Source organism: Saimiri boliviensis, chromosome 1 (genome assembly GCF_048565385.1).
Source record: "Saimiri boliviensis isolate mSaiBol1 chromosome 1, mSaiBol1.pri, whole genome shotgun sequence".
Classification (NCBI taxonomy): Eukaryota; Metazoa; Chordata; class Mammalia; order Primates; family Cebidae; genus Saimiri; species Saimiri boliviensis.
The window spans coordinates 169,603,158-169,617,131 of record NC_133449.1 but is presented as its reverse complement, the minus strand read 5'-3'; the positions used below and the strand labels follow the sequence as shown (position 1 = coordinate 169,617,131).

Here is a 13,974-nt window from a genome sequence, read left to right as displayed (position 1 = left end):
TGTTTTAAAAATTAATGAAATTGAAATGCTGACAGCAATACCAATAAAGACAAAAGGAGGAAAAACATAAATTACTAATATCCATACTGAAAGGGGGGCCTCACTACAGATTCTAAATATATTGAAAGATGAGTGAGAAATATTATCAATAGCTTCATGACAATAACTTCAACATTTTTGATAAAAGAGGCAACTTTGCTTAAAAAAGCTGCCAGCTGACAGAAGAGGAAACAAAATTAGAATTGCAGCATATTTGTTAAAGAAACTGAGTGTGCAATTCAAAATCTGCTCATAAAGAAAATGTCATTCATGGTTGGCTTCTGCAGTAAATTCTGTCAAATACATAAAGTAGAAACAATAACTGTCTTACATAAACTCTTTCATAAAAGAAGGGGAGGAAACAATTGCCAAGTCATTTAATGAGAGCAAGAGAACCCTGAAACTAAATCCTGGCAAGGGAATTGCAAGTAAAAAAAATGTAGATCAACATCTCTCATTAATGTAGATGCACAAATTCTGAACAAAATTAGCACACTGAATTTATCTAGTAGCTTATATTTTTCACATTGCTACATGTCACCTGGAGGAAAAACATATAAACAATTTTCCTGGACAATCATGATCATGCAGGTACTGTTCCATTCCCAGTCTGCAGGACTGCAGCTCATGAGATCTGCTTGGATGTCTTTGTATTCTTCCATCGTTGGTCCTGCTACTCCATATTCGGAATACGAGTTGCTTCAGATTTCTTTTTTTTTTTTTTCATTGTGAGAACCAAGTTTATTATCACATGTATAGTATTAGGGTTAGTGATCTGTACAAATTAGCTATTATTAACAAGACATTTACATGCTGAATTATGTCAATACATGTTTTCACACAAACATTTCTTTATTACATGTGAGTTTTCCAACCAATAGATGAACATGCATTTAAATTACAATTTTATCCTAAATGTAGTATGTACACTTAGAATAATAGTATACGCAACAGAATACCATAGAACCTTAAAAAGAGGGAAACAATGTCAATTGAAAAAATATGGATAAATTTAGAGGATATTTTGTTAAGTAAAATAAGCCAGACACACAAAAACTACTGCATGATTCCACTTTTACATGGAATCTAATAAAGTTGAAATAACAAAGTACAATGTGATATAAATGGTTATCAAAGACTGTTGTTGATAATATAATGCAAAGTTTTACAGACAGCATAAAGAGGCTTTGAGATCTAATGCACAGTAGGGTGATTACAGTCAATGATAATGTATTGTATATTTCAAAATAACTAAAAGTTTTAGTGTCTCACCACAAAAAAATTATAGGTAAGTAAGGTGATAGATATGTTAGTTAACTTGACTTAATTTTTCTATATTTTATACATAAATCAAAACATTAGACTGTACTCCATAAATGTATAAAATTTTGATTTGTCAACAAAATATACTTGGAGTCCAAGTGTTTCTTTTTAAGAAAATTTAAATTTAACAAACTGGGCAAGAGAAATAAATGTTTCTTCATATATTATAATTCCAGGAAACATATACATATATTTTTTGTTACACACAGCTGGCTTATTTAGTGATGTAGGTAAGTAAACTTGATATCATGAGTATTCTGAACTTACCACTTAGGAATAAAATGTTAATTATTATGTTTCAGGATAATATAATTTCTTTCTCTCTCCTTTTTATCTTTCTTCTTTCCTTCTTTTTCTTTGCTGAAATTCCAGCTGTGGCCATCTTTGCTACCACAGTGATGTTTATTTGAACTTGTAAGCGGGAAACAGCAAACAACTGGGACAAGGGTGAAGCAAGTAACTCAGATGCAAATTTTAAGTTATTATCCAAAAACTTGGAGATAAATACTATTTGTTGCAATATTCTAAAAATTAAAATGTAATGTAAACACCCATGAGAAACAAAATATGAAATTTTAAGTAAAGACAGGAGCCACCTTGCTCTTGCACACATTTGCCACATTAACCTCACCCTCATCCTGTCAGATTCTATTGTCAACTTTGTTTCCTGATCTCACTGGGGGAAAAGTTACCATATCTACTTCACAGCTCTTACCCTGGGCTGCTCCTTCAAGGCCAAAAAGGTCACGAAATTCTAAATGCAATAATGTTGGGATTGTTCAATTTACAAGAGATAATTTCCTTTCATTTGAAAATATAATCTCTTCTATAATATGTTGCCAATGCTAACTTTATTAAATACATTCATAGATTAAAGAAAAAATATCTTAATGTGGAAAAGTTTTGGAAAAGCAAGGTTACTCTGAAATTTATCTCTGCACTTTGTTGCCACTGTCTAATAAAGCCACCCACCAGAGACACACACATATACAGGCACAAATATGCACACACACAAATATACAAACCACTCTGGAGTTCTGTGTATTTGTAGCTAAAGTGCTCTAAAATTGTTTGAGGAATCACCATTTATCTATTATGATAGATTTTTGTTGCTATTTTGGTGACTATGCTGATAATGGGAAGTAATGCTCTCCTCAAGGTATTCTAGATCAGTCTGAGAAAGGCAAAAGTATTAATGCTTTAGAGATACCTTTAAATTCTAGATTTTACCAATAAAACATTTATTAAATAAGATACAAAGGGAATCATACACATTGGGATCTCTAGGCCTGTTTCAAATCATGCATGTCTATATGTGAGAAGGTTGTCAGGAATTAATCAAATACGTTGCTTGGAAGAGGCAACAGAAAGACCAAATTTAAAAGTAGTAGTAATGAGCTTTCTTCTCTCATTTGGTATACAAATTTATATTAATTTGAAAATGACCATCATTGCCACAAGTGATAGGGACTACTAAAGATTGGGTCCTAATGGTAATACCCTAGAGGAAATGGTATTTACTGTTCTCCAGCCATTCATATTCATAATGGGGGCTGCAAGTATGGTATAAACTTCTGAAAGTCCTAGAATTCACAAGAATTTTTCCTTTGTTTGTGATTATGCTGATAACCAGAATCAATACAGTTATCAAAAGCCCCAGTCAGATAATTATTACTGTAGTCAGAAACATAGAAATTTCAACAAGAAATTCACATATTTAAGTCATTTTGCCATTACATCTCTTCCTATGACATACAATTAAGGGGGCATCTACGTGTGTAAGAAAAACATCCACTTAAAAAGATGCTAATGGCTACTGTGCTGGCCGAAATGAATGTTCTATGGAAGATTTTGATGAAGAAGTAGATGTCACAGGACTCACTGATTTTAGTTTCCATTTTAAGAGGAAGCACCTCAACTGCCACCATTCCAGATAGTCTACCTTGTCCTCACTGGCCATCAGTTTTCTTTAGTGAGCTTAGCACTATACAGAAATTCAGCAGCAATGTTGTGTTCCTATTGTCACCTATGACCATTACACAGAAAAATGCCTGGATGTTCAAAGTAATTGACCTACCATCTGTTACCCTAATTGTGGAGTAAATTTTTTTTTTTTTAATATTTGCAGACACATAAAACACAAGAATTATGGAAAAAAGATCAAATGAGATACTCTTAATTTCAAATCACTGGTGTTGGTGAATACTGACACAGGCAGATATGCATTTCCCTCCCCTCTTACACGTATCTCGACCCCACTGAACTCACATGGAACAAATGGGAGTAGTCATGTTCTTAAACCAACAGACACAAACCTCCTGCTTCCTAGCCCTAGTTTGGAGTTGATATAAGCCCACCAGTATTTCCAAACTTGGTACCAGAAAAGGCATGAGTCAACTTACAATAATTTTAACATAACTTTTAGGCTCCCGAAATATAAGTGCATTTTTCCCCATGTGAAGGAAGCAGGTCTGCAGTAAAAGGGAACGAAACCAGCAGGATAGAAAAAAATGGTCTTTTAAGTTTTTGTTTGTAATTGTTACTGCCTTACCCTTCAATCAGTTTTGATTTCCAATCGTATCTTAAATTACATTATATACCCCAATAGCTTCTCAATAAATTCTGTTTTTTATCTGGAGAGCTAATTTGAATTGGGTTTCTGTTGATTAAAAGAATTTAGACTGCCGGGCGCGGTGGCTCAAGCCTGTAATCCCAGCACTTTGGGAGGCCGAGGCGGGTGAATCACGAGGTCGAGAGATCAAGACCATCCTGGTCAACATGGTGAAACCCCGTCTCTACTAAAAATACAAAAAATTAGCTGGGCATGGTGGCACGTGCCTGTAATCCCAGCTACTCAGGAGGCTGAGGTAGGAGAATTGCCTGAACCCAGGAGGCGGAGGTTGCGGTGAGCCGAGATCGCGCCATTGCACTCCAGCCTGGGTAACAAGAGCGAAACTCCGTCTCGAAAAAAAAAAAAAAAAAAAAAAAGAAATTAGACTAACAGGTATTAAGTTGGCAAAAGATCTTTCTGGTTAGTACATTTTCTGTTACCATGAAGTATTATTTTCTAGCAGTCATTTTCAATGCAGAATATAAGAGACATGCAGAAGAGCATATGTTTTTTAAACATGGTTCTGAATGTTGATGGCAGTAGTGGTAATTTGAGGCATAACATTTAGGGACAAGCTAGTTGAGAGACACAAGGTTCTTTCAAGGAACATGCTCAGGAATATCTTTAACCTCCATTCTTTTTGTCTGCCAGGATTTGGAATGTCTGACTTCTCTGGCATGGATCAGACTTTGAACAACTGTCAGATAAAAATTTCTGGTCAGAAAGAGAACTTGGAACAGAACTTGGGCAAAGTATTGCAGATGCCTTTTCATTTCATGTCAAATGTAATATCCAAACAATGTTGGGGTATTTCCAGAACTGCCTATTTGGACATTTTCAATCTTTTGAATATCCTTAGTTCTTGACCTGCTCATTCACATTTGAGATCACATGATGCAAGAGTGTTCCCATAGCCTCCCATAGGTAAAAAAACTTCTGCAGTGATTTCCAGGCTACCGATCCAGCATTAGAGACAATATTCTGATTATTTTTTGTTACATTTCCCAGGATAAAGGCTGCAGGGTTTTGCTCAGATTACATTTCTGTTCATGGGGTATTCCAGTGAGGCCTCTGAGTTAGATTTTCACTAAACATCGCCAAAGTGAACTCTTATTGAATGTTATTTGGCTTTGTTTGGGAAAAAAGACACAAGCCTCTCCCTTAATAGATTGGAAATATACATGAAAGGAGCTTGCTATTTAGTGCCTATATTCTATTGATTTTACAGGAAAGAAATTCATTTTTACAGGAACAGGCATTGGATTAGCAAAAAAAAATTCATTATGTTTATGTCTCCTTTGTTCTTTTGTGAAGAAAAGACATCATTACAGTGTTTGTATAAGATGAGGAAACCTTAGAGGATTACCCCAAAGACAATTCATAACACTCCATTATGACCTCATAATATCCAGAGAGACCTCTGCTAGCACAGCCAACCTTTCAACTTTTAAGAAAATCTTTTCTAAAAATTCAGCCATCAGCCAAAAAGGGATAATTTTATACACATTTAAATAGTTGTATTAACTAAATTGTCTAAAATGATACATAATTTCCATGTTTACAGTAATCAAACTAGAAATAGAAGTTCCCTGTTGCTATTTTCAATAGTGGTTTTAGAGGTTTCGTTGTTTAGAGGACAGTGAAGCCTATGTTTACAATACCAAAAATATAGCTAATGGGTTTCTCAGAAAACTATTGCCCTCATTTAAATTCATTTGTGGAAGAAATTCAAATTATTTTCCACTTTCCAATTGTTAGGATAAGGTACTTTCCACCTTGTGAATGCTATCATTTGACCACAACTACCTATATATTCCAATTGCCATTTAGGAAGAAAATAAAAGCAAGGAAGGGAAATAAAGCAAGAAGGTCAATGGCCTTAGATTAACATCATAAAAGGCAAGTTGAGATTTATAGAAATCTCAAAGAAAGTCTCTAAAGTCTTAGAGAGAAAATAGGTAAAATGAATGGCTCTGTTTATGTTGATGAGTCTCTATCCTGCTAGTTTCTAAAAAACTTATTTCACTATCCTTAACTATTTTATTCACTAAGAAATAATGACTTGTCACTCCTGTTCAAAATTGTTCTAGGTGCTATGTGTGACATAGAGGAGAATTGGTACTTCCCCTTACAATAGCCATAATCCACAAAAACATATGGATTGCTGATCTGCTTATGAAGATTTTCAGAATCCATATTTAGTCAATTTTACTACGTAAAATTTTTAGCCTTGCTACTTTCCTGCCTGTGATGGAGACAGGGTATTCTGGATTGCTGCATAAACGTCTTAGTCATCTTGCTCAGGATACCGTTAATACAGATTTAAAAGCATACCTGACATTTATCAGTTCACTTTCTCTTTCTGTTCTCTAAAACTCAACTTTGAGAGATGCTATTAGCCAGGAATATTTCTTTGAAAATTGTTATTTGCATATGTTTGCCCATTGTAAGATGACTAAATGATGCTATAATTTTAATTGAAGTAGTTCAGAGTACTGTCCCTTGATAATATCCCAGGGAAAACAATACAACTGATGCAAGACAGGCAAGGCTCCAAATTAGGGCTTATTTCAGAAGGGTTTTTGGCTTCATACATGAAAGAATTCAAGGGCAAGCAGGTGGTGTTAGACAGCAATCTTTTGTTGAGAGGGACTGCTCCTGGCCAAGCAGGGCTAACCATTTTGCAGTTCACCCAGAGTTAGCAGTAGTAGCTTATGGGTTGTTGCCAACTGTATTTACACTCACTTACACCAACTTTCACTTACATGCAAATTAAGGGGTGAGTTAATGCAAATTGAGAATTTGGTTATTCAGAACTTTCTAGAAAAGGGGGCAATAACTTCTAGGTCATTGCCATGGAAAAAGGCAGTAACTTCTGGTTTGCTATGACATTTGTAAATTGTCATGGGGCTGATGGGACTCTCTCATGCTAATAAGCAGTGAGGGCAATTAGAGGTTGCCTTCAGCACCACCTGCTAGTTCCTGCAGGTTTTTTCCCTTCAGTTGTGCATCACCTGCTGGTTCCTGCCAATTTCTTCATTTCATTCTGTTCTGACAGGGAAATAAGTCATGCTGGTCTCCTACCTCACTCCTTCTCTGACAACAGTCTCACACATCTTAAGTAGACAACTTGGAACCTAGACTGACAACTGTGTAAAAAGTAAAAGTAAAAATAAAAATCACCTGCACCAAGGAATGTGGCAATACATCCAGGGAAACTCCTGCTTTCAAGGCTTGGGACTAATCCTCTGTCGTCTGAGAGCCCAAATTAGGACTTATCACAGGAGGGTTTTTGGCTTCACACATAAAAAACATGTGTCTAGTCTCTTCAAAGAGTCTTCTGTGTGATTGACTGCCCTGATTCTTTCAAGGCAGTGTAAAAGTTGCCCTGGTATGCCTGTGGCTTTCTCTCCAGAACACGCATCCTTGGCAGTGAATCTCTTGATTTTAACATCTTTTGCAGTCTGAATCATCAGGTCCTGGTTCCTTTTTGCTTCACAGATCTTCTCTCATCTAATTCCTCTCATTCTTTTCCTGCTCACATTTTACTATAAGCAGCAAGAAATAAAAAGGCTGTACATTCAACCCTTTGCCTGAAATCTCCTCAGCTAAATCTCCAAGTTCATTGCTTACGAGTTCTTGCTACATAACTATGGGACACAATTCAGCTAAGTTTTCTCTCACCATGTAAAAGGATTCCCTTTTCTTCCATTTCCAATAATATTTTCCTCATTTCTGCACCCTCACCAGCAGAGACTTTAACATTCTTCTTTCCTTTCTCTCTCTCTTTCTTTTCTTTCCTTCTTTCCTTCCTTCCCTCCTTCCCTCCCTTCTTTTCTTTCTTTCTTTTTCTTTCCTTCCTTCCTTCCTTCCTTCCCTCCTTCCTTCCTTCCTTCCTTCCCTCCTTCCTTCCTTCCTTCCTTTTCTTCCTTCCTGCCTTCCTTCTTTTTCTTTCTTTCTTTCTGAGACGGACTCTAGCTCTGACACCAGACTGAGTGAAATGGCATGATCTAAGCTCACTGCAGCCTCCGTCTCCTGGGTTCAAACAATTCTCCTGCCTCAGCCTCCCAAACAGTTGGGATTACAGGCATGTGTCATCATACCCAGCTAATATTTGTGTTTTTAGTAGAGACAAGGTTTCACCATGTTGGTTAGGATGGTCTTGATCTCCTGACCTTGTGATCCACTCATCAAGACTCCCAAAATGCTGGGATTACAGGTGTGAGCCACCGTACCCGGCCAACACCCACATTTCTACATACAATCTATTTAAAGTGATGTAGGTGTTCTCTAAGGCAACGTATTTCTCTACCATGCTCCTCACTTCCTTCTGAGTCCTCACTAGCAGAGTTGTTAACACCATATTTCTACTAACAGTCTATCCAAAGCAAGTGAGGCCTTTTCTGTCATGCCTGTCAAAGTTCTTCCAGCCTCTGCCTACTCTGTCCAATTCAGAAGCTGCCTGCACATTTTGGGTGTTTGTTACAGTAGCAACTCACTTCCAGGTTTTAAAATCTGTCTTTGTCAGACTTCAGCCAGAGAAACAGGCAGCAGGAGATGTATAGTAATCGATTTATTGCAAGGAAATGACATATTCAGTTGTGGATGGTGGCTAGACAAGTCCAAAATTTGTACAGCAGGCAGTTGGGAGTGGCAGGCTGGAATTCTGGGGCATAAGCTGAAGCTGCTGTCCAAAAGCAAAATTTCTTTTTCATCTCAGGGAAGATTTAACTCTGCTTTTCTGGCCTTTCTACTGATCAAAGATTATCTAGGAGATAATCTTCGATTATCTTTCTCAGATTATCTAGGAGAGTCTCCCTATTTTAAGTTTAGCTGATTGGCAACCTTAATTCCATTTAAACCTTAATTTCTTTGCAGTATAACATATTCATAGGTTTCAGGCATTAGGCTGTGAATATCTTAGTGGTCATTATTTTGCATGCAATACCATTCTAGAGTATCCGCAAAGTTCAGAAACTCCTGGAGAGAGAAAAGTCCAAACAAGAGAGCAGATGTTTTTTTCTCAAATAATTCAACTCCTTCACCAACGTATCTTTTAATAAATTTTGTTTGGTTAACTAATATTAATTCTACAATGTATTTTCTTTCAAATTTCTTATCAATCAGAACAATGTCACCATCCAAAGACAAATAGATGTTGGCATACTGTACCATCAGAAGCTCCTTTAAGCCCAGAATTTGGAACTCTGTTAAGATTTTCCTGCTGTGACAACAGGAAATTGTAGGAGATGCATTACTTGGTCCTAGTGTCTATTGGCTTTATAGAAACACCTTAAACACAGTAAATCTGGGTATTAAAAAACCTGTCCAGCACTCTTAATAGGATCATAACTTTAGGTAGAGATAAGGAAGAACCCATTAGTCTTTTCTATGTTAATTTACATGAGAAAGAATACATTATGCAGATATATTTTTATGAGATGACATATGTGTTTTAGAATGAAAGTCTAATGCTTACAAGTGTGATCTTGAAAAGAGTAGCTTAAAATTATCCATATTTCCCCCTAGTGAAAAAACAAAACTCCAGGAAGCTTGGAAAAACTACACGTAGATAAATGTGAAATGATTCCACCCCAAACTTTTATCAGAAAGTCAGAGCTGTGTAAATAAGAAAAAAAAAAAAAAAAAAAAAAAAAAAAAAACCTTTAAAAATGAAATACGACTTCAAAAATCATACATTCTTATGTAGTGTCATATAGTGTGAAAGGTACTTTCAAAATTAGAGTTATGTTTATTAGGTTGGGTTAACTTTCATATTACCCTTCAGGAATAGATACTGTAAATTTATTCAGAAATATGAAATTTCCTTATATAAAATATTTATAATAAACAATAATTTGAAAACTAACTGCATAACAACGAGGCCAATGAAATGAGTAACATTACTAAGGACAATAGTAGAAAATTTTTTAAAAGTGGAATTAAAGATTACTACAGGTTTAACAAAAGCAAACTGAAAAGTGAGGAAGACAAAATTAATTTTAAAGCTTCAGATACTACATTATTCTAGAAATTCTGATTTCCTCCTACACTCCTGGCTCAGAATATTGGGGAATATTGGCTTCAAGAACTTGAACTCATTACTCTCAGAACCTCCCGACAGACACACCTCGTACTGGTAGCTCTGGGACAAGGTCCCGGTGCCGCTCACGTCCACCAGATGCCCCGGAAAGGGGCCCTCGGGCACCGAGCAGCGACCCACCGACGCCGCCCTGCTCCTCCTGCACAGCCGCACCGCCACGAACAGGAGCACCGAGAACAGGAAGAGCGACGACACCGAGGCCAACGCCACCACCAGGTAGACGGTGAGCGAGTCGGCCTGGGCCTGGGCCGGGGCCGCCTCCGGGAGCGGCAGGTAGGGCTGGGAGAAGCCGTCCACCAGGAGCACGTGCAGCGTGGCGGTGGCCGAGCGCGGGGGCTCGCCATTGTCCTTGACCAGCACCACCAGCCTGTGCTTGGCCGCGTCGCGCTCGCTCAGCAGCCTGGCGGTGCGCACCTCGCCATTGTGCGCCCACACGCCGAACAGCCCCGGCTCCGTGGCCTTGAGCAGCTGGAACGACAGCCAGGCGTTCTGGCCCGAGTCGCCGTCCACCGCCACTACCTTGGTCACCAGGTAGCCCGGCTCGGCCGCCCGGGGCACCAGCTCGGTGCAGGGCGCGGAGCCGTTCTGCAGCGGGTACAGCACGAAGGGCGAGTTGTCGTTGGCGTCCAGCACCAGCACGCGCACCAGCGCCTCGCTGCTCAGCGCCGGGGAGCCGCGGTCTGTGGCGCCCACGCGGAACTCGAACGCCTGCAGGGCCTCGTAGTCCAGCGCCCGGAGGGCGAACAGCTGTCCGTTGTCCGCGTTGATGGAGACCAGGGAGGCGAGGGGCAGGTGCGGGTCCTGGGGCGGCAGCAGCGAGTAGGTGACCTGGGCGTTGCTGCCTGAGTCTCTGTCTGTGGCGCTGACGCTGCCGATGTGCAGGGCGGGGCTGTTGTTCTCGCGGACGAACAGGGTGTAGGAGGTTTGTGTGAAGGCGGGGGCGTTGTCATTGACGTCGGAGACCAGAACGGTTATGTTGTACTCGGTTTTCAGCCTTGGAGTCCCCAAGTCAGTGACGGTGATGGTGATGTTGTACTCGGCTCTGGTCTCTCTATCCAGCGCTCCTGCTGTTACCAGTCTGTAGAAATTCTCAACAGAAGGTTTCAGCTCAAAAGGAACATCATCCTGAATTGAGCAAGTCATTTTTCCATTTTCCCCAGAGTCTCGGTCACGAATCCTAAACAGGGCCACTTCTGTCTCTGGAGAATTCTCTGGAATAGGGCTGGTAAGCGATGAAATACTTAGTTCTGGGGAGTTATCGTTAACATCTAGCACCTTAACAGAGACAGAGCATTTTCCAGAAAGTCCCCCGCCATCAGACGCCTCAATATCTAGGTCATATGAAGACGTTGTCTCAAAATCTAGTTTTTTAATTAGTCTAATTTCTCCTGAGATGCTGCTTAACTCAAAAGGTTTGCTTATCGCCTGAGAGCTGTAAAAAAGGGAGTATGATATCTCTCCGTTTGTCCCAGTGTCTAAATCCCTAGCAGAGACCTTGACAACTAGGGAGCCTATGGGGCTGTTCTCTGGGACCTGCACCTCGTAGAGCGCCTGCGCAAACACCGGGGCATTGTCATTGGCATCCAAGACCAAGATGAGGATCTGGGCCGTGCCAGATCGGGGTGGAGAGCCACCGTCCAGCGCTGTCAGGGTTAATCTGAGCTCGGCCTGCTCCTCGCGATCCAGTTCTGTGTCCAGTACCAGCTCTGGGTATTTCCTGCCATCCCCTCGGATGCGAGTGGAAACATGGAAATGAGAGTTGGGAGAAATACTGTAGTTTTGAACGTTGTTGCTGCCCACGTCCAAGTCCCAAGCTTTTTTCAGAGGAAACACAGTCCCAGGGGAGCTAATTTCTGGGATTTTCAGGGTCATTTCTCTTTCAGGAAACTCAGGAGAATGATCGTTTATGTCTCTCACCAGTAGTTCAGCTCGAAACACTTCCAAAGGCTTTTTCAGTAACACTTGGAAATGCATTATACAGGGCTCCGTGGGGCCACACAGCTCTTCCCGGTCCAGCTTCTCATTTAATATCAACTGCCCGGTCTGCAGATCAAGCTGCAAGCCTTGTTCGTTATCCTCAGAAACTACCCGGGCTTCCCGCGCTGCTAACTCCCGGACTCCCAGCCCGAGGTCATTGGCCAGGCTGGCCACAAAAGTACCTCTCTCAGTTTCCTCCATCACAGAATAGCGACGGGGTTCCCAGCCTGCCAGAGCCAATTCCAGTAAAAGAAGGAGAATCAGGACTTGCCTTTGTTCAGGAAAGCGCTCCCCTGCAGGCTCCATCTTTACTTCTGCACACGCCCCTTTCAAGGAACCGGGGTCAGAGCTTCTTCAGGGAGCGATGGGACAGAGGCAGTGATCGATCTGTCCTTTGATAACCTTCCGGATACGTAGGGCAATAGCATTCTCCGGAGACACTGGTCCGTGCTCTGCTCTTAGGCTGAAAGAGGTCTAAAGTAGCTCGTAGTATTTCGTGGGCTTTTTTAGCGTTTCCTTTTTTTTGAAGCCTTAGCCTGCAGCGCCACCATGCGTTGTCTTTACTTAGAAACAAATTGCTACAATTGATCTGTATTCTATTAGAAGTTTGGATATTGGGAGGAAATGACGCAGTCACATATCACGCAATTATAATTATTCATTTCTTCATTCAAAGGAGTATTATTGCTCTCTATGTGCCAAATTATGAAATGCATTAGTAAACAACCCAGACATGGTCCCCACCCTCCAGAGCCTGTAGTCTGGGTGGGGTGCTCTGAGAGAAACTAAGAAGTGAAAGAAGACATAATAGTGATCAGTCATCTTGTAAAAATAATAACACATAGCCACGTAATTTCTTAAAATTTTCTCAGCAAAAAAAGAACGGATTCTTTTATTTCTTTCAAATTCTAGACAGCTTATGTACCAGAATTGTGCTCCCATCGGTTAAATTACATTAAGGAAAAAGCTATAAGTTCATCCCAGTGTGATATCCTTTCTACATAAAGTCAGGGGGTTATGATTTTATGAAATTTTAAACTGGAAAAATACACATGAGGACACTGCCTATATCTTACTTTGCTTTTCCTTTCTTTCTTTTTTTTCTTCCTTTGAGATGGGGTCTTGCTCTGTTGCCCAGGCAGGAGTGCAGTGGCACAATCACTGCTCATTGCAGCCTTGACTGCCCAGGCTCAAGAGATCCTCCCACTTAAGCAACTGCAGCTGGGACCACAGTTGTGAACCACCATGCCTGGCCAATGTTCTAATTATTTGTGAAGATGAGGTCTTGCTATGTTGCCTAGGCTGATCTCAAATTTCTGAGCTCAAGCAATCCTCCCACATCAACCTCCCAAAGTGCTGGGATTATCAGCATGAGTCACCATACCTGGCCCTGCCTTTTCTCTCTTGTATTTATTATCATCTGACATAGTATAGATGTACTCATTTTAATGTTTCCTTTCTGTTTCAACCCCGTGTTAGAACTTTATTTTGTTCACTGCTGCATCCCCAGTATCTAAACTAATCCCTGGCACATAGTAGGTACTCAATAAATATTTGTTAAATGGATTCATTAATAAATCACAATTAATTAAAAATTCTGACAGATTCTTCCCCTACTATAGAAGTCCCCTCTTTTGCTGAGATCCAAGTTCAATATATAAGATGGATAAACAAAGACAGCATGTCCATAAGGTAGTTATTTCCTATACCCTTTAAATAGTAATTTGAAATAACTTCGAATGACCTCAAATGTCATTTCCCTAAGTGGCAAAATAACCTAGCTATCCATAAGCAAGGGATATATTATATAATAAAAAGAAAGAACATAACAACAAGATTATGAAGACCCTAAAGATAAGGATTATGTCTCTTTTAGGCACATATTTTTCACTGTCAAGGTTTTTTTACACTAATGTTATTA

The 13,974-nt window shown here is 39.8% G+C and overlaps 1 protein-coding gene across 1 annotated transcript; it reads right to left on the bottom strand.

Annotated features, from left to right (window-relative positions):
- Positions 1 to 695: 695 nt before the first annotated feature.
- Positions 696 to 12,368, bottom strand: LOC104651924 (protocadherin beta-15). Its single transcript, XM_074380704.1, has one exon. The coding sequence runs from the start codon at positions 12,357 to 12,359 to the stop codon at positions 9,996 to 9,998; it is 2,364 nt and encodes a 787-aa protein (XP_074236805.1). The 5' UTR covers positions 12,360 to 12,368; the 3' UTR covers positions 696 to 9,995.
- Positions 12,369 to 13,974: the final 1,606 nt, after the last annotated feature.

Bases quoted from the DNA above. Each gene is read 5' to 3' on its own strand.
- LOC104651924 (XM_074380704.1), bottom strand. From the start codon at position 12,359: ATGGAGCCTGCAGGGGAGCGCTTTCCTGAACAAAGGCAAGTCCTGATT.